Genomic DNA, 19,877 nt, shown 5'->3' on the forward strand with positions numbered 1-19,877 from the left:
TCAGTGTCGGCTCAACAAGGTCTTATCCCTAATTTATGACCTCCTTATATTTAGTTCCTCTTTTTCTTTTTTTCTTCTTCTTTTCTTACCTTATAAGCAACAATATTTATACATCAATACATATGTCTTAATTATTAATTATATCTTTCTTATCTTGATACCTTATTCTAAAGTCAGCCTAATTTCCCTTCCACGATTTCCCCACTTTTCATACGAAAGGCAAAACGAAATGAAAACAAAAACAAGTTATAATTGTATAGCCTTTGGATTCCCAAACTCCATCCCCCCTTTTCCCGGTTTCAATCCCCAACCCATAACAGTCAGTTTACTTAAAATAAAAAAGTTCCTTCCAGTAGCACCTTAAAGACCAACTAAGTTAGTTCTTGGTATGAGCTTTCGTGTGCATGCACACTTCTTCAGATACACTGAAACAGAAGTTGCCAGATCCTTCTATATAGTGAGAAGGTGGGGAGGGGTATTCCTCAGAAGGGTGGTGGGAATGGGAGATTGGCAGATAGCTGAGATGAGCCTGTTGATGACTCTTAATGACTGCAATAGGTCAGTTTACTGTCTGTAATATAGTCAGTTTACTGTCAGCCTGGAGACCTCACATGGGGGGGGGGACTTGCCCGCTTTGGCCAGGGGCGCATTGCGCACCAAAACTGGGCAGAGAAGCTGTCACCACCGGGGCCGGGCCAAGACTTTGGGGTACCCCAGAATAAGACACCCTCCCCCCCACGAGAGGAGGGGCGCCTCTCCTTCCTTTTTCAGTTGAGATTCCAACGTTGCAGAGGGTGCACTACAGTAGATCCCTCTGGATCCCTTCCAACTCTACAATTCTGTGATACAGTACAACTCCCATAATCTCTCTCCACTGGCCATGCCGGGTAGGAATGATGGGAGTTGTAGTCCAACAACAAGCTAGGAACCCAAGGTTTAAAGACTCTGAGCTTTTAAAAACCAAATAAGGGGGGGGGGAGAGTAGAAAAACGCTGCTGCTTTCACTTTTCATTATACTGCACGGGTGTCAGCAAAATATATCCTCTTAGGACAGGGGTCAGCAAACTTTTTCAGCAGGGGGCTGGTCCTCTGTCCCTCAGACTTGTGGAGGGGCCAGGCTATATTTTGAAGGGGGGGAAATGAACGAATTCTTATGCTCCACAAATAACCAGAGATGCATTTTAAATAAAAGGACACATTCTACTCATGTAAAAACATGCTGATTCCCGGACTGTCCTCGGGCCAGACCTAGAAGGTGATTGGGCTGCATCCAGCCCCCAGGCCTTAGGTTGCCTACCCATGTCCTAGGACAACAATGAATGGCTACTCATAGGATCATAGAGTTGGAAGAGACCACAAGGGCCATCGAGTCCAACCCCCTGCCAAGCAGGAAACACCATCAGAGCACTCCTGACATATGGTTGTCAAGCCTCTGCTTAAAGACCTCCAAAGCAGGAGACTCCACCACACTCCTTGGCAGCAAATTCCACTGTCAAACAGCTCTTACTGTCAGGAAGTTCTTCCTAATGTTTAGGTGGAATCTTCTTTCTTGTACTTTGGATCCATTGCTCCGTGTCTGCTTCTCTGGAGCAGCAGAAAACAACCTTTCTCCCTCCTCTATGTGACATCCTTTTATATATTTGAACATGGCTATCATATCACCCCTTAACCTCCTCTTCTCCAGGCTAAACATGCCCAGCTCCCTTAGCCGTTCCTCATAAGGCATCGTTTCCAGGCCTTTGACCATTTTGGTTGCCCTCCTCTGGACACGTTCCAGTTTGTCAGTGTCCTTCTTGAATTGTGGTGCCCAGAACTGGACACAGTACTCCAGGTGAGGTCTGACCAGAGCAGAATACAGTGGCACTATTACTTCCCTTGATCTAGATGCTATACTCCTATTGATGCAGCCCAGAATTGCACTGGCTTTTTTAGCTGTCGCGTCACACTGTTGGCTCATGTCAAGTTTGTGGTCAACCAAGACTCCTAGATCCTTTTCACATGTACTGCTCTCAAGCCAGGTGTCACCCATCTTGTATTTGTGCCTCTCATTTTTTTTGCCCAAGTGCAATACTTTACATTTCTCCCTGTTAAAATTCATCTTGTTTGCTTTGGCCCAGTTCTCTAATCTGTCAAGGTCGAGATACATTAGTTCCTTTTGAATGACCAGAGAAAGGCACTGGATTTTCAAATAGTCATTTGGAAAGAATGCATTACATTCCTGAGCGATGGGCAGCTTATGCAGTATAATTAAGGAATGTCACAAAGAACCAATGTATTGTGCGTTCAAATGGGCACTGAAATGCAGTGAGTGAGGTAGGCGATGAACCCTGAATAAATAGTGTCTTGGCAGGCATCTTTTGAAATGCATTTGAGATGAGTTGCATCCTGTTAAATAAATGCTTGAGAGGAAACAGGAGCGTAAGACTTCAGCATTGTAGTGTTGAGGCACTCCTTATTTTCTCTTTTCAGTACAATCCCCAGTTGCAGAGGATTCTTGGGGGGGAAGAGGGATGCTTTAAACATGTTTTATTTATATTTTTTATAAAATATTTATTAAAGTTTCAGAAAAAGGAATTACATAAAAACAAGAAATACAAAGGTAAAAGACAAAAATAAAAATACAAGAAAAATACAGAATAAAAAAGTAAGTACACTTACAGAAAAAGGAAAAAATGAAAAATGAAAAATCAATATTTCCAGATCTTACATTCATATCCTTGTTTCCCTGACCTCCTCATACCTCTCTTTTTTGTGTTCCAATTCAATTAATTAATTCAGCAATTTCTTTCCCGCCTTATTATCCTGATCTTTGATCTTAATATATTATAACATTAAATTTTTACCTATTTAGAAATCCAATTTTCCATTTTCTTTTATATCATTACAGCTAGAAACCACTTAACTTCAATCAAACATCATTCTAACATTCATTAATTTTGCAATATTTCTGTAAATAATCTTTAAATTTCTTCCAATCTTCTTCCACCGACTCCTTTAAACATGTTTTAAATGTGAAGGTGTGGATGTGAAGTTAGGGAGAAGCAGAAGCCTAAGTGGATATCACCCAGTTGTAACACCCGTCGTTCCTGTCCTGCCATTTTTTCCCATGTTGAGGACTCCAAAACCAAATCAAAGCTCCAGGGACGGATGGTGGAGGGGATGAGAAAAGCTTTGAGGTAGTGATATGGTGAAAAGGTCATTTTTTCCTTAATCATTCTCCATCAATCCATGAGAAAATAAATAGATAACTTTGGTGAAATTCCGATGGGTGGCGTGTTGAGTTTTTGTTATGCTCCTCTTACTTTCAAAGCAGTCGAAGTGTGTTTGTGAGAGCCCTTCCTTTCTTTCTCCAAACCATCTCTCTGCACAAGTTGCACTCTGGGGCCTTTCCAACTGCATGTGTTTCCTAAAAACCTCATGGTATCCTCAGCTGGGCTTTCCTGTGAGCACAGGAAGGTGGGGACATTGCCCCATGAACACCTGACAGCTGTTCATTGTTGTTCTTTTTAAGCAGAGTTTCTTTTACACTTTTAGAGACAGTGCAGAAAGATGTTTTTAAAGGTAGAAGGAAGGACTTCCTTTAAGCGTTTTCTGTGTTCTGTGGCACAATAAAAATAGAAGGCACTTTTGCAAGGGAGGATAATTGATAAATTTTTGGACAGGTTTCAGCACTACTTAGCAGGGAGATTGATAATGAAGCCTGGGGTAAACCTTAAGCTGCCCCATCCCAGCTACTGATGTAGAGCTTCAGATATCTCCACCCCTTGCACTTTTGTCAACAGGGAAAAAACAAGTTTACCACGCTCCGGTTATGTTCTTAGGGAAAGAGTAAAATTGCACTTTCTTCATCTAGCCACAAGATGGAAATAGACTCCAGTTTATTTAGCTGCATTCATTCTGGCTGCTCTGTTTTTGAGTGGGATACAATCCCATTCCAGCACATTCAGCTTTCACCATTAAAGTTGCTTTGGCACTCCTGCACAACAAATCTGCTCTCCCCCCGTCCCCACATATCAGACTTCTTGCATGATAGGAATAAGGTTACCAGATTTTTTTTCAATGAATCCGGGGACATTTTTCAACTTCAATTGATTTTGTATGGGGACTGATTTGTAAATCAGCATTTCCACCACTATAAATTAATGTTGCTTTAGATCAAAGATTGCCATTGTGCACCCCATACGTTAGATCTGGCACTAATGCATATCACCTGGCCCAACATTATTAATTAAGCAAGTGTTAAAAATATTGTTCAGTTTGACTTGTTTTCTACAAGTTGTAAGGAAAAGTTGCGCTTCACACTTAAATAGGCCAGCTTTTGGATTTTGTATGCAGTTATATATTTAAAGGTGCATTTTTCTGCAATGTTGTGCTTGTTCATATTGCTCTCCACAACTCTGAATTAGACTACCTGTGGCCCCACACAAGTACAGGCTGAGAGGGAGAAAATCTCTTGAAAGTTTGGCATCTCTGCCTCAGAGCATGTGAGAGGTTAATGCTGGAGTCTATTTGGCTCAAATGCAGAATGGGAGAATACGTTCCGCATTGCTGGCACCAGAAGAAGTATTGGTCGACTTGCAATCACGACAACAATCGGTGGATACTCCTTATGCATTCTAGTCTTAAGATCTACACTAAAGTATCCCTTCTGCTACTTACCTGTGTAGAGGTGGCTTGATTGGACCCTACCCAAAGGAACCGAACCCAGTACTGCCTTGCCACTTTGCCACCCATCCATCTCTAGCAAAGATGGTGGGGGCAAGATGTAAGCCTTCGCACAGGGAGAAATCCAAGTGTGCACAAAAACGCATATACCAGCGGGAAAATATATTGCAGAATTGTGAAGAATGGAATACAATGAGAAAGAGAGAGACAAAAATGGGCAGATTCATGCGCTCCTTACTGCTGTCATACATATAAACTCAGAAATGGCCGTGCAAAGAATCATGATAAGTAATAGCTTCCTGACTGGCCATACCAAAAGGTACCATGTTCTAAGAATACCTCTATTGTACCGCTGTACGATAGAATCTATATTATTTTTTCCAAAAAAACCAATCATGGTGCATTCAGACTAAAGGAATTTTATTTCAGATTCAGAAAAAAACAACAGTGAACAAACATGATTGTTTGGGAGTTAGAGAGTTTATTCTCTGTCAAGTTAGAAAGGAACTTGATTCATTAGGCAGCACACTCTAGGCAAGAACAAGTGAGGGCTTGAGGAACATCTTATGTGTAGAGGCAAAATACACAAATAGTATCATAACATCAGCTCTGCAATCACATATCTACATAGAATGCCTTTAATGTACACAAATGTAATTGGTCCTTTGTAGTGATCAGGACTGTATGGAGCCATATGGACAAAATATATATTAAGAACATTTCACAAAGCGAGGGGAGGAACTTTTAGAAAATGGAGTGGTTATCTGTACAGTCAACATAGGTTTTTGGCATCTGACAATTTCTTTCTTTTAGGGCTATGCCTTTATATTCCTATGAAATATACTAGAACAAGATAGGTGTGATGCAACATAACAATGTTCATTGAAACATTGGAATAGTACAGAATTATACTGCACTAATCATGCAAAAAAATAACCTTTCTGATCTGTCGCTGTTAAACAAACTCATAGTTTTAACAAAGCAGACATATCAGTGAACCAATGAGTTTAATGAAGGAATACAACCATCAATTCAATTGATGCCAATGGGAATTTTCCTTCCACCACAAATAGTTGTGTGTGTGTGTGTGTGTGTGTTGAGAGAGAGAGATCAAGATCAAGTGGGACTGCAGCAGCTGTAAAGGGTTCAATACCTCCCTATCCTTTACTCTGTTCATGGTCTGGATTAGGCCCTCTTGCAGCTGCTATTTACTTTAAAAACACCAGTCACACCACTGCTCGTGTAATTTGGCCCTCCTTCTCCTTGGATACTGGCCCACATCACTGCTAGCAACAGGAGGCTCTGCATAGTTATAAAAACAGCAAGATACTAAACAGTGGCCAACAGCAGCGCTGAGCAGGTCAAAGCACCTGAGGTATAATAAGGCAGGTGGTGTCATAGTTCTTTTTTAGACTCACAGCCTTCCCAGCATGGGCCTTCCTTATTATGTAGGCACCATGTTGAGCAAAATATCCATCCAGCGGTTCGTTTTCAGTTTAACAGAGGTTCTTTTGGCTCCACCTGCCATTTACTGTGGACATCAGCAGAGAAAGACACAGAAGGCATTGTTACACGGTAACAAGGCGTGACATTATATTTCCTCCTAAAAACCTAACTAAGAAGAGTCACAAAGCACATGTGTAAAGATACGGCTTAAAAACGCAGACAAAGAGAACGGGAAAGCACTCCGAAGTCTGAAATAGATGGCAGAACCGTATTTTTCCTTATGAGAAGTTTAGTCACTGAAATGATATACCACTTTGAAGTGATCTTGCTAACATGAGGGTTTGGACTGATCCCGCTAAACCAGAAGAAAATGGGAGTGTAGCAGGAACCAGAAGGCAACCGCCTAAAAGAATGGCTATAGTGGGAACACATGTTTGTTGATACGTTTTCCTTAAGGTGCCTCCCTCTCCCATCCAGTCGAGTTCTGTAGCATCAAATCAGTCAGCTACAGTTTGGACACAGTTATTTTCAAAGCCTCACCAGTCACAATGCATAGATTTGCATTTCCACCTCCTGGCAAGCTAGCTGAAAGCTAGCCTGGATTATGGATTCCTCCATAATGAAAACAGGACAGCATCTCTACGTACCCCTCACGTTTTCTCCAAACCCACCCCTTAATATGTGAGTCTCGATCCCTCTCCACAATTCCCCTCCAACTAGTTATCTTCCTTTTCAATAGCACTTTCCACAACTGCACTGCAAAAATCAACTGCTTTGCTCATTGTTTAAACTATGAACCTGAATCCTCACTTTTAGTGTTTACATCAATCCTTCACTCTCCTCCCATGGCTTTGGAAATCAGTTTAGCCCAGGATATGGCTGTTTCATGAAATACGATAAATCCTTACAACAAGAACAACAAAAAAATCTACTGGCCATGTCCAAGTGCATAAGGAGGTCTGGCAAAACAATCCTCAAAAAAATACCAGGGTTTCTTTTTTCAGCCACTGAAGTAGTATAAGTGCTGTTTTTGGACTACAATTCCCATCATCCCTGACCACATGTTCTGCTAGCTAGGGATGATGGGAGTTGTAGTCCAAAAACAGCTGGAGACCCAAGTTTGGGAAACCCTACTCTAAAGCATATTCAAAGCACACACACACCCTCAAAGAATTCTGGGCACTGAAGTTTAGAGATCCTGGAAATTGTATTTCTGAGAGGTAAACTATAGTGCCCAGAATTCTTTGAGGGGGAGAAACTGCTTCACATGTGCTTTAATGGCAGAGTGTGTACATAGCTAGCGTTTGCTTGCACATAAAGAAGCACTAATAATCGCACACAGATGCAGTTTATCACATGGGGAAAAAACTATTCCCTTCTTCACTCTAATTACTCTAGAGGGAGACAAGACTAATGTCTATCTCAAGTGGTTTAAACCCTTCTCTTTTGAAGGAATGGGAAATATTCAGAGACTGGAGAGGAGAGCAGAGATTATGACATTAAGATTTCTTAGTGGCCTGTAGAAAACTGGAATGTTGTTAAAACTATCAGATGGTGGTGAAGGTTTGCTGTTTCAGGCTACAAATACGCAAGACTACTCACAAAACTCAAAGCTCCTTATAACTACATTCGTGCCATTTAAATCAACTGGTGAGGGACCAGAGTGCAGTTAGGTGCGGTCTCTGGCATCTGTAATTAAAAAGAACCAGCTTGAAAAGGATGCAAAAGGCCTGAGATGATGGAGAACAGCTGCTAGTCAAAGGAGACAGTACCCTGCTGCAGGTTAACACAGTCTGACCTGGTAGTGTGACCATGCCTAATGTGCCTGTGCTAATTTAAAGGTCCATAGGGCGCCTGAAGACAGGCTGTACCATCCATGTTCAAAAAAGCAGCTGCATTTGCTTTCTGGAAAGGTACAAAAGGACATGTGTTACGCAATGTACACAGTGTTGGGGTAGAAAGGATACGATCACCTTGGATTTTGTCCAGGGATTGCCTGGTAGAAAAGAAGTTTGTAGCTGCCAAAGAACACACGACCTGCGCAATTTCCAGCTATGCACCCACTTGATTTTCTCGAAAATAAAGATACTGGGGAAAGCAGAATTGTTTAACAAGAGAAGACTGCAATTTGGTAATTATGTTGGCACTGACTCAATATTTGAACTGAAGAAAATGTTGAGAAACAAATGTTTTCCTCTTTAGCTTCTGTTCTCAGTTAGCTTTTCCCAAATCAGCCTGCAATTCAGATACTTAGCATGAAAAGGTACCCTCATTACGGGCAAGAAGATCCCCAAAGGCTTTTATCTGCTCAGCAAAAGATGATGGGAACACATTCAGCTGGTTTCGCCATTTTGGAGATTCGGCGGAAGGATTCTTTGTTCAAGCCTCCCACCGGGGCAAAAAGTGTACTGGCTCTTAATACCGTATTTGTTAGGCAACCTGAATGCCCCAAAGCAGAACAGATTACATTTCTATGATACCCTGTATCACTTCAATAATGTTTCTTCATCTCATGACACTTTGCAGACATTAACAACGGGTTTTATCTGGCATGGGAGACAGGTTTTGTCCTGTTGCAGCCCCACTTATATGATGGGCTACAGAGGATATCTGCAGTGGCGTTAGAAAACTAGTCTTCCACCTTATCCTATGACAAGGGTGTGTTTACAACAGTTTGCTACCGTCAACACCATAAAGAATTAGAGGGAGCTCTGTGGCTAGGCTACGCTGGGTGGTATCCATTGGAACCAGTGGTACCGAAGGCAGAGAGTCTGACAGTGGGTGCAGCCAGAGACAATGAGAGGTGGAGCCAACTAATTCTACCTTTGACCCTATCCTCTTTCCCATTGAGTTCCACAAGGGCACCACTGAGGCTAAGAAGGAGAAGGAAGCTGTGCCACAGTTGCAAGTACAGTGGTGCCTCGCAAGACGAAAAGAATCTGTTCTGTGATTCTCTTCGTCTAGCGGTTTTCTCGTCTTGCGAAGCAAGCCCATTGATGGATTAGCGGATTAGCGCTATTAGCGGCTTATCGGATCAGCTGATAAGTGGCTTAGCGGCTTAGAAAAAGGGGGAAAGGGGGGGGGACCGCAGGAACTCGCAAGACATTTTCGTCTTGCGAAGCAAGCCCATAGGAGATTCGTTTTGCGAAGCACCTCCAAAACGGAAAACTCTTTCGTCTAGCGAGTTTTCCGTCTTGTGAGCAGGCCGAGGTTCGTGGGGCAGTTCCCCAGCAGTCCTGCCTCTGCTATAGACTCAACATGGAACTGGGGCTCATTAATGTGTGTCGCAGATGGCGCTGTGGGTTAAACCACAGAACCTAGGACTTGCTGATCAGAAGATTGGTAGTTTGAATCCCCGTGACGGGGTGAGCTCCCGTTGCTCGGTCCCTGCTCCTGCCAACCTAGCAGTTTGAAAGCACATCAAAGTGCAAGTAGATAAATAGGTACCACTCCGGTGGGAAGGTAAACGGCGTTTCCGTGCGCTGCTCTAGTTCGCCAGAAACGGCTTAGTCATGCTGGCCACATGACAAACGCCGGCTCCCTCGGCCAATAAAGCGAGATGAGCACCGCAATCCCAGAGTCGGTCATGACTGGACCTAACGGTCAGGGGTCCCTTTACCTTTATGGCCTTGTTCTCCCTGGACGTGGTACTCACTCTCCATCTGAAATAAGCCACTTCAACATGGAGGGTAAGGCTGTCAATTGCTGATAGTCAAGATTGCTGTCTACTACTACCTCCAGGACCAGAGGGGGTCTTCCTCTGAATACCAGTTGGCTGGGGGTCACCATCAGGGGAGGGCTATTGCCCTGCTTAAGGGCTTCCCCATGGCATCTTCTTGGCCACTGTGAGAAACAGGATGCTGGACTAGGTAAGTCTTTGTTTCTTACACCTCAAGTAGTTACATTTAGTCCCTCCTTATTCTACCCTCTAGCTTCTCTTATAGGTAACAGAAGTGATCATGACAGCCTCCCTTACTTACGCTTCCCATAGTTAGCAGCAGTGGGGGCAAGTTAAAGCAGGGGAAACAGTGTAAAGAGGAAAATAATTAAGCTATCCCCTTCCTCAACCTGATCCAATTTAGGGAGAGGAGGGAGGCGAGACCCGAGAGTTCCTGTTAAGTTAAAATTAAATGTGTTGGGAGATCCAATCATGAATATCCTATGTAGTTTGGCCTTTATCACCTGCAAAATGTAAATTGTTTGAGCCGGTCTTGCAAAAGTAACTCCTGTATATTACAGGTTGAGAAAATGGGGAATTTTCTGAAGAGCAGCTGAACTTAAATGTTGTCACTGATTAGGAAAGATGCTACTTTCAACTTTTGAACTTCTTTTATTTCCTGCTTAAACATTTGCTAGATCAATTAAAGCAGTTTGCTGGTGTTTATTCTCCAAATGGATTGCTTCTTCCCTGCAAGCTCTCCTATATACTTTGAATGTGTGAGCTCATGAACCCCAAACAAACCTATAAGCTTGTGCCAGAAACAAGAAAAGATGTACACTGCCTTTCTCTTCAATGTAAGCTAAATTTATCTGTATCATCTGTTATCTCAGTCTGTATGTCTGTCATTTGTTCAACAGGAATCCTGAAATCAAGACCACAGACAGTGAGGATATACCCCCATGCTTTTTGAAGTGTGCTCAACAAATTAAGCAATGGATAGATGCAATCTTATGACAATGATTATCTAACTGAAAGGCAATGGGATTATTTACAGATTGTATCTTTCTTGCAAAAGAGAACCTGGCAATTTGTGCAAATAGGACTGGCTTAACTGGCTGGGCTACTAAGACTACAGCAGGGCCTTTGTCAGTCAGCATGTCATAGACCTTTAGCTATAGGAAAACAAGACGGCATTCTTTGCATAACACATTGTAAGAAGAAGTACACTTGAAAAGGTACACATGATAAATACTGCTGTGTTCCCACAGAGAAGGTAGATTTTGGGGGCCAGTATTTATGTGCAACCTTTTTTCAAGGGCCTGCACTAAACCAAATTGTGCTGACTGAAAAAGGGTCATTTCAGCAGATAGATACCAGATCATTCCTCCTAAAAGGCAGATAAGAAATCAGCATTATTATTATTAGTAAGATAATCAAAAGTTTCCTATCCTTGTATCAAGGAGGAGTTCATCTCAGCTTATCCCATTTTATCCTACACTAAAAAGCTCCCCATCTTGTACAAAGAAACACAAGCCAGGGATTGTGGGAGAGTGCCTGGATTCAAAGCACAATCCACAAGTCCCAGCTGAGTGTTAAAATACAGTGGTACCTCGGTTTTTTAACATAATCCATGCCAGAAGATTGTTCCGAGTTCAGAAAATGAGGCGCAAAGGGCAGTTTGCAAATATAATAAAGAAAATTGAGAAAAATAACATATACAGTGGCACCTCAGGTTACATACGCTTCAGGTTACATATGTTTCAGGTTACAGACTCCACTAACCCAGAAATAGTGCTTCAGGTTAAGAACTTTGCTTCAGGTTAAGAACTTTGCTTCAGGATGAGAACAGAAATCATGCTCCGGCGGTGCAGCGGCAGCAGGAGGCCCCATTAGCTAAAGTGGTGCTTCAGGTTAAGAACAGTTTCAGGTTAAGAATGGACCTCTGGAACGAATTAAGTTCTTAACCCGACGGTACCACTGTACACTCAGTGGAAGCTGTTCAACTTCCAAGGCACGTTTGAAAACGGAAGCATTTACTTCCGGGTTTACGGCGTTCAAAAACTGAAACATTTGTCAATGGAAACGTTCAAAAACTGAGGTACCACTGTACCTGTTAGGGGGAAAGGTAGAGTCATTCTGTTCTCCCTTCCTCCAAAACAGTCGATATAATGTATTAAATGTATTCTGAGCAGGGATGCATTTGCAACAGCTCTCTATGCCTATATGTTAGAATAAGTTGCCTTGTCTGGAGTCCTGTTTTCATGTCCTAATTCTTACCTATGGCTTAGGCGGCATTTAATGATAATGGTGCAAAAACGGTTGGGAGTAGTGCATTAGAGGTCAAGAACTGCTCTTCTAAAGCAAAGAACAAGCACTTTAACAGTCATAGAGAAAATAATGACTATACTGCTTCAAGTCTTTTCTTTGGTCTGCATTCTTGAGGTTTAAGGCCTTAAGTAATAATGTGTGTTAACTGGTACCAGTGATAAGAAGGAAACCAGAATGAGAATATCTGCACAGGAAGCTTAAATCAGTCTTTCTTCAGTCAGGTTTGTAATATGGATGCTAACACTTACCAATAATCCAGAATGTTCAATTACATTACAAATGCCTTTCATCTGCCTAAACAATAGCCAGATGTTAGAATAAAGGAGCCGAGAGATGCTCAGAGGCAAATTAAGTGTCTTGTGCAGGGGTCTGCAACCCGCGGCTCCGGAGCCGCATGTGGCTCTTTTACACATTTGCCGTGGCTCCGGGGCGGATACTAGCGAGGGGAGGAGGCGCATTGTGCACCCCGACACTCCCCACTGTGGCGGGCGCTGTACTGGCTGTGACGTCACATGGGGGCGGTGCGTGCGTTAGTCACGCACCGTCCCGACGTCACCTTCCCGCCCGCTGTCAGATCGGACATTAAGGTAAGAAACAATATATGCAGTGTTATATTTGTTTCAAATGTCGCAATGGTTTTGCGGCTCCCTGTTTTTTCTCTCTTCGGAAACAGGTCCAAGTGGCTCTTTTTGTCTTAAAGGTTGCAGACCCCTGGTCTTGTGTAAAACAGTCTTTGAACTTGTCGCATCAAGCTCACTGTGGCCATTCCTGTATAGTTACAGGTTCTTGACATTTGTTATTTGGAGCAGCTAAAGATTTTTTTCAAATATCCCAATGTTTAACATACACAGATAGTGTGGCTTAGCAGGAGGGGGATAAGAGAAATATACGGTAAATGAGAACGTACTTTTTAGAACAGCTAGGACTAGTTTCCATTAGGCATGCATGTCTGGCATACATTGGTTCAAGTCCACTCTACATCATCAAGATATATCCAGTAACTGGTAGCAGAAACATAATCCCATAATCTCTGGCCTTAGAATCAAGAAGACTTATCCCTTCACAGAGAGGGGGCCTTTCAGAATACAACAGGGCAGGCTTGATGTAATAAAGGGAGAGAACTCAATTTGTCTCCCCGTACAAGCTAGGCTATCAAGGTGACCTTGCCTAGTACGATCCAGCTGTCAAAATCTACCTCTCAGAGTGGGCCTTTAGTGTTCCAGCAAAAAGCAAACACCTTGCTTTCACTCGTATCAGCGCACGAGTGTTGCATATTTTGCACACACGCAGAACTATGAAACATCACTACCTCATCACAAAAGTGTCTGCACTCAAAGGGGAAAACACACCAGAAATGTGCACACACACACACTTAGTCCGTGACTGGCTACCACAGTGTTCCATACCATCAAAATGGAAAAGGGACGCATCTGTTCAATCCAAACGGCCGCTTGGGTCTGCTCCAAGTTATATATCCTGTTGTCTCCAACATACAGTGTCCTCAGAGTGCCTCGCCGCTCCTTCTCATTCATAGGACTGACTCTTTAGATTCTAGATCTTTAGTGCTAGGTGGCGGAGCGGCAAAGGTGATGTCTTGGTTTCTGTGCATTACCAGAGGTGACGTTTCCCCCTCAGCCTTGCTGTTTGGAACGGCTTCTACGCAGACTTCATGTAGCTTTTCTTCCGCTTTCTCCTTGGCTTCTTTCTGATTCAGATAATGAAGGATACCTGCTCCAAAGGCATCCCCTTCTACATTCACAACAGTAGTGGTCCGGTCCCTGGTCAATTGGGAAAGAACACAAAGGGTACCGGGTGTTAACAAAACATCACAGGAGATGAAATTGCTCAGTCAGCCTACAGGGTACCATGTTTCCCCCAGATGTATACAGTTCAGACGTCATGAGAAACTGAGTAGAGCTTCTCAGAATTTGCTCCATTTCTGTGAGCAGGCTCAGGGTCACAAGCAAAGCCCACCTCATGCAGAATACTGCTCCCCCAGTTCTACTTACACGCAGCCCAACAAGCCTTGAAACCTTGAAGAAGGGCCACAGCCTAGAGGCAAAGAATCTGCTTTGAATGCAGAAGGCCCCAAATTGAATGCCTGGTATCTCCAGGTTAGGGCTGAGAGAGACCTGGTCTGAAACACAAGAAAGCTGCTGCTTCGGAGCACAACTGAAAGTGTTGGTGCTGACCTTTAAAGCCCTAAACGGCCTTGGCCCAGTATACCTGAAGGAGTGTCTCCACCTCCATCGTTCTGCCCGGACGCTGAGGTCAAGCGCTGAGGGCCTTCTGGCGGTTCCCTCATTGCGAGAAGCAAAGCTACAGGGAACCAGGCAGAGGGCCTTCTTGGTAGTGGCGCCCGCCCTGTGGAACGCCCTCCCATCAGATGTCAAAGTGATAAACAACTACCTGACATTCAGAAGACATCTTCAGGGAAGTTTTTAATGTGTGACATTTTAGTGTATTTTTGGTCTCTGTGGAAGCCGCCCAGAGTGGCTGGGGAAACCCAGCCAGATGGGCGGGGTACAAATAAATTATTATTATTATTATTATTATTATTATTATTATTATTATTCAGTGTGGACAATACTGAGCGAAGCAGAATGAGAAGGATCCACACATGAGCTGCTTTCCTGTTTTCCTCCGTCGCAACTGCAGGCAAATGTAGCCACCATGAGAATGAACAAGGACAAACCTGAACAGCCACAGCAATGACCTCCTTATTCCCTCCAGTAGGAATAAACAAGTGACTGGAATGAAACAGCTCACCTCCTTGATGATAGATCAGTCAGTAGAGCATGAGACTCTTATAAGTGGTGCTCCAGCCACAGAGGCTAATAATAATAATAACAACAACAATAATTTATTATTTATACCCCGCCCATCTGGCTGGGCTTCCCCAGCCACTCTGGGCGCCTTCCAACAGAATATTAAAATACAATAGTCTATTAAACATTAAAAGCTTCCCTAAACAGGGCTGCCTCTAAATGTCTTCTACAAGTTTGGTAGTTATTTTTCTCTTTGACATGTGGTGGGAGGGCGTTCCACAGGGCGGGTGCCACTACTGAGAAGGCCCTCTGCCTGGCTCCCTGTAACTTGGCTTCTGCAGCAAGAGTACTGCCAGAAGGCCCTCGGCGCTGGACCTCAGTGTCCGGGCAGAACAATGGGGGTAGAGATGCTCCTTCAGGTATACTGGACTGAGGCTGTTTAGGGCTTTAAAGATCAGTGGTAATCAAAAACAATGGTTACTATAGCTGGCTGGAGGCATCAATACTTATATTGTCCGAGGGTCTGACTCTAACCAGACAGGGCAGCAGCAGTTCCAGGGGAGGAGAGGCTACTCTCTGCTGAATTGTGGCTTATCTCATAGGAAAATGGAAGGCTGCTTTATAACGAGTCAAACCAAGAGTGCATCTAGCCCAGTATTGTCAGGGCTAATTGGCACCTGCTCTTCAGGGTTTCAGTCCTATCTGGAGATGTTGAGGATTGAACCTGTGACCTTCTGCAAGCAGAGACTGACGCTCCCTACAGCTCCACCCTCCACAATGCTTCTCTCTTAGGGCTTGTCCACTCTTATCTTTTGTCCCACTCTTTCCAAGCACAGGCCCACGCTTAAAAGCTCTTGTGTCCCAGGCATTTTCTTTTTTTGGTCTGAGCTTTCCCCACTTTTCAGCGTTCAATCGGAGCAAATGTCAATTTGGGTTCTCCATGGATTGCTATTTGCTCCAACTGAGCTTTAAAGAGCGGGTTTTCGTACGGAGCTTTAAAGTACAGACCATGCCTGGAAAGAGCAGAGGAAAGGGAAGTGTGAATAAGCCAAAAGTCAATCATTCCCAGTGCTGCCAGACAAAAAGTGCCTGGAGGGGTAGATTGTAGGAAAGTAAGTTGCTATGGAGAGAAACTTTAGCTCCCCTCACCAGGAACACAACAAACTGTCTTATAGCTTGTCAGACTGTCTTATAGCTTGTCAGCTCGGGAGGAGCTTATCAGAGTTTGCAGGGCATCAGTTGAAGAAGGAGCAAAAAGGGTTTTCTTGTGTCTGTGTGTTTCCTTGTGGCTGATTAGCTGTTTTCCCTGTGTAAAGGTCAGAGGGGGCAGGGTTTCTGTTGAGGCAGGGGATTAGCTGTGGGAGGAGCTTATCAGAGTTTGCAGGGCAGCAGTTGAAGAAGGAGCAAAAAGGGTTTTCTTGTGTCTGTGTGTTTCTTGGTGGCTGATTAGCTGTTTTCCCTGTGTAAAGGTCAGAGGGGGCAGGGTTTCTGTTGAGGCAGGGGATTAGCTGTGGGAGGAGCTTATCAGAGTTTGCAGGGCATCAGTTGAAGAAGGAGCAAAAAGGGTTTTCTTGTGTCTGTGTGTTTCCTTGTGGCTGATTAGCTGTTTTCCCTGTGTAAAGGTCAGAGGGGGCAGGGTTTCTGTTGAGGCAGGGGATTAGCTGTGGGAGGAGCTTATCAGAGTTTGCAGGGCATCAGTTGAAGAAGGAGCAAAAAGGGTTTTCTTGTGTCTGTGTGTTTCCTTGTGGCTGATTAGTTTTTTTCCCTGTGTAAAGGTCAGAGGGGGCAGGGTTTCTGTTGAGGCAGGGGATTAGCTGTGGGAGGAGCTTATCAGAGTTTGCAGGGCATCAGTTGAAGAAGGAGCAAAAAGGGTTTTCTTGTGTGTGTGTGTTTCTTTGTGGCTGATTAGCTGTTTTCCCTGTGTAAAGGTCAGAGGGGGCAGGGTTTCTGTTGAGGCAGGGGATTAGCTGTGGGAGGAGCTTATCAGAGTTTGCAGGGCAGCGGCGCACGCCTAGCGGCGCACGCAGTTAGATCCATCTTTTAGATTTAGGGGAGCTAGTCTCAAACGTTTGTTGGGGAGATCTAGGTGTTTTTTTTGTGTGTGGGAAGTTATTTGTCCTGTCTTCAAGCTTTTTATGATGGAGGACCTCTGTAGCCAACCCCAACGACACGATCTCAAGATGGAAGGGGAGGGAACAGCTGCAGTCGCCTGCGATTCCTGCGCAATGTTTGCCATCTTGCCAAAGGTTGCAGGCAGCTTTACCTGCAGCAATTGCATGTTGATTGCCCTCTTAAAAGACAAAGTCCAGCAACTGGAGGAACGTGTAGCTACGCTCCAAAGAATTAGAGAGCTGGAGCTCTTCTTGGAAGCAACAGAGCACACCGTCTCCACCAAGGAGGAGACAGGGGACTCCCCTGAGAAGGAGTCTAGTTCACCAACACAGGAGCCAGATATATGGAGAAACGTGACTCAAAGAAGTAGGAGGCCCAGGGTTCACTCTGATTGCTTAGAAATACACAATCGCTTTGAGGTCCTCTCCCCTAGCATGGAAGACGAAGAGCAGACTCCATTTGAGGATCTCTCCCTCATTACAGTCGATCAGGTATATGAAGACGAGCAGCAAAGTCAGTCCTCAGGGAATGTGCAGGCGACCTTGGAACGGACAGCTCACGGAAGAACCCCGACCAAACTCAAGAGGAGGCGTGTAGTGGTGATAGGGGATTCCCTACTGAGGGGAACAGAAGCAGTGATCTGTGGGCCTGACAAGATGTCTCGGGAAGTGTGCTGTCTCCCCGGGGCTAAGATCCAAGATGTAACTGAATGACTGCAAGGAATCATAAAACCCACTGACAAATACCCCTTCCTCTTGGTTCATGTGGGAACCAATGACACTGCAAGCAATAGCCTCCAGAAGATCAAAAGAGACTATGAGGCTCTCGGCAGGAAATTGAAGCAACTAAATGCACAAATTGTCATCTCATCTGTCCTCCCAGGTGAACGACGTGGCCCAGGGAGAGAGGGGAAAATAGTGGAAGTGAACAGCTGGCTCCGCAAATGGTGTAAACAGGAACGGTTTGGATTCTTAGATCACGGACTGCAGTTTCTTGAAGATGGACTTCTGGCAAGTGATGGGCTGCACCTCACAACGGTTGGGAGAAATGTTTTTGCCAAAAATCTCAGAAACCTCATCAGGAGGGCTTTAAACTGTCTAATGTGGGGGAGGGAGACAGTGCTCCTGAAGGTAGGAGTCTATCAATTAATGAAGATGATCATCCAAATGTCATAGACCAAATGGAGCAAACAGCACGTGGACCTAGTGGTGGGAGGAAAAAATCCTTAAATAAGAGACACGGGGGAATGATTAATGGACTTCAATGTCTGTACACTAATGCACAAAGCATGGGAAATAAACAAGATGAGCTTGAGCTCTTGGTACAGCAAACTAAATATGACATAATAGGCATCACTGAAACCTGGTGGGATAAGTCCCACGATTGGAATGTAATAATGGGGGGATACAATCTATTTCAGAGAAACAGACCAGACAAGAAAGGAGGAGGAGTGGCGTTATATGTCAGGGATGTGTATACCTGTGAAGAGATCCAAGATTTAGATCCCCAAAGCCAAAGTGAGAGCATTTGGGTCAAAATTAAGGGAGAGAAGAATAACAGAGACCTCATTGTGGGAGTTTACTATAGATCCCCAAGCCAAACGGAGGACATAGATGATGCCTTCCTGGAACAGATGGCCAAGCATGCAAAAGGAAGGGAGATAGTAGTAATGGGGGACTTCAATTACCCGGACATTTGTTGGACGTCAAACTCAGCCAAGAGCTTAAGGTCAAACAGATTCCTCACTGGCCTTGCAGACAACTTCATTGTCCAGAAAGTGGGAGAAGCAACAAGAGGAACAGCCATTTTAGATCTGGTCCTAACCAATGTTGATGACCTGGTTAGTGGGGTAGAAGTGGAAGGATCATTAGGCGCGAGTGATCATGCTCTTCTGAAGTTTACTATACAGCGGAAAGGAGCAGCCAAGCATACTAGGACTCAATTTCTTGACTTTAAGAAAGCCGACTTCATAAAACTTAGGGAAGTGCTGGGTGAGATCCCATGGACAACAATACTAAAAGGAAAGGGAGTTCATGATGGCTGGGAGTTTGTTAAGAGGGAGATACTAAAAGCACAACGTCAGGCAATACCAATGAGACGGAAACATGGAAGGTGCCTAAAGAAGCCAGGGTGGCTATCTAAAGAACTTTTAACTGAATTAAGATTAAAAAAGGATGTGTACAAAAAATGGAAAAGGGGGGAAACCACCAAAGAGGAATTCAAACAAATAGCCAGCACGTGTAGACACAAAGTCAGAAAAGCTAAAGCACAGAATGAACTCAGGCTTGCTAGAGAGGTTAAAAGCAACAAAAAAGGCTTTTATGGGTATGTTCGTAGCAAAAGGAAGAACAAAGAAACAATGGGGTCACTCAGAGGAGAAGATGGTGAAATGCAAACAGGGGACACAGAAAGGGCTGAACTCCTCAATGCCTTCTTTGCCTCAGTCTTCTCCGATAAAGAAAACAATGCCCGACCTGAAGAATTTGGAGCAAATGATTCAGCAAAGGAAACACAGCCCAGAATAACTAAGGAGATAGTACAAGAATATTTGGCTAGTTTAGATGTATTCAAGTCTCCAGGGCCAGATGAACTGCATCCAAGAGTATTAAAAGAACTGGCAGATGTGATCTCAGAACCACTGGCAGTCATCTTTGAGAATTCCTGGAGAACAGGCGAAGTCCCGGCAGACTGGAGGAGGGCAAATGTGGTCCCTATTTTCAAAAAGGGGAAAAGAGAGGACCCAAATAATTACCGCCCAGTCAGTCTGACATCAATAGCAGGGAAGATTCTGGAGCAGATCATTAAGCAAACAGTCTGTGAGCACCTAGAAAGGAATGCTGTGATCACCAATAGTCAGCATGGATTTCTGAAAAATAAGTCATGTCAGACTAACCTGA

The 19,877-nt window shown here is 44.0% G+C and overlaps 1 protein-coding gene and 1 long non-coding RNA gene across 2 annotated transcripts in view; one reads left to right on the forward strand and one right to left on the reverse strand.

Moving 5' to 3' along the window:
• The window catches only part of LOC309528859, a 414,370-nt gene that overhangs the window by 374,372 nt on the left and 20,121 nt on the right, over positions 1-19,877 (forward strand). The window lies entirely within an intron of this gene.
• SLC1A4 (solute carrier family 1 member 4) overlaps positions 12,820-19,877 on the reverse strand; it is a 35,093-nt gene continuing 28,035 nt past the window's right edge. Inside the window, exon 9 of the mRNA XM_082216393.1 lies at positions 12,820-13,878. Within this exon, the coding sequence (XP_082072519.1) occupies positions 13,629-13,878 (250 nt within the window). The 3' untranslated portion in view covers positions 12,820-13,628. The remainder of the gene's footprint in view (positions 13,879-19,877) is intronic.

The sequence above is a fragment of the Podarcis vaucheri genome, assembly GCF_965113315.1.
Source record: "Podarcis vaucheri genome assembly, chromosome: 3".
Classification (NCBI taxonomy): Eukaryota; Metazoa; Chordata; class Lepidosauria; order Squamata; family Lacertidae; genus Podarcis; species Podarcis vaucheri.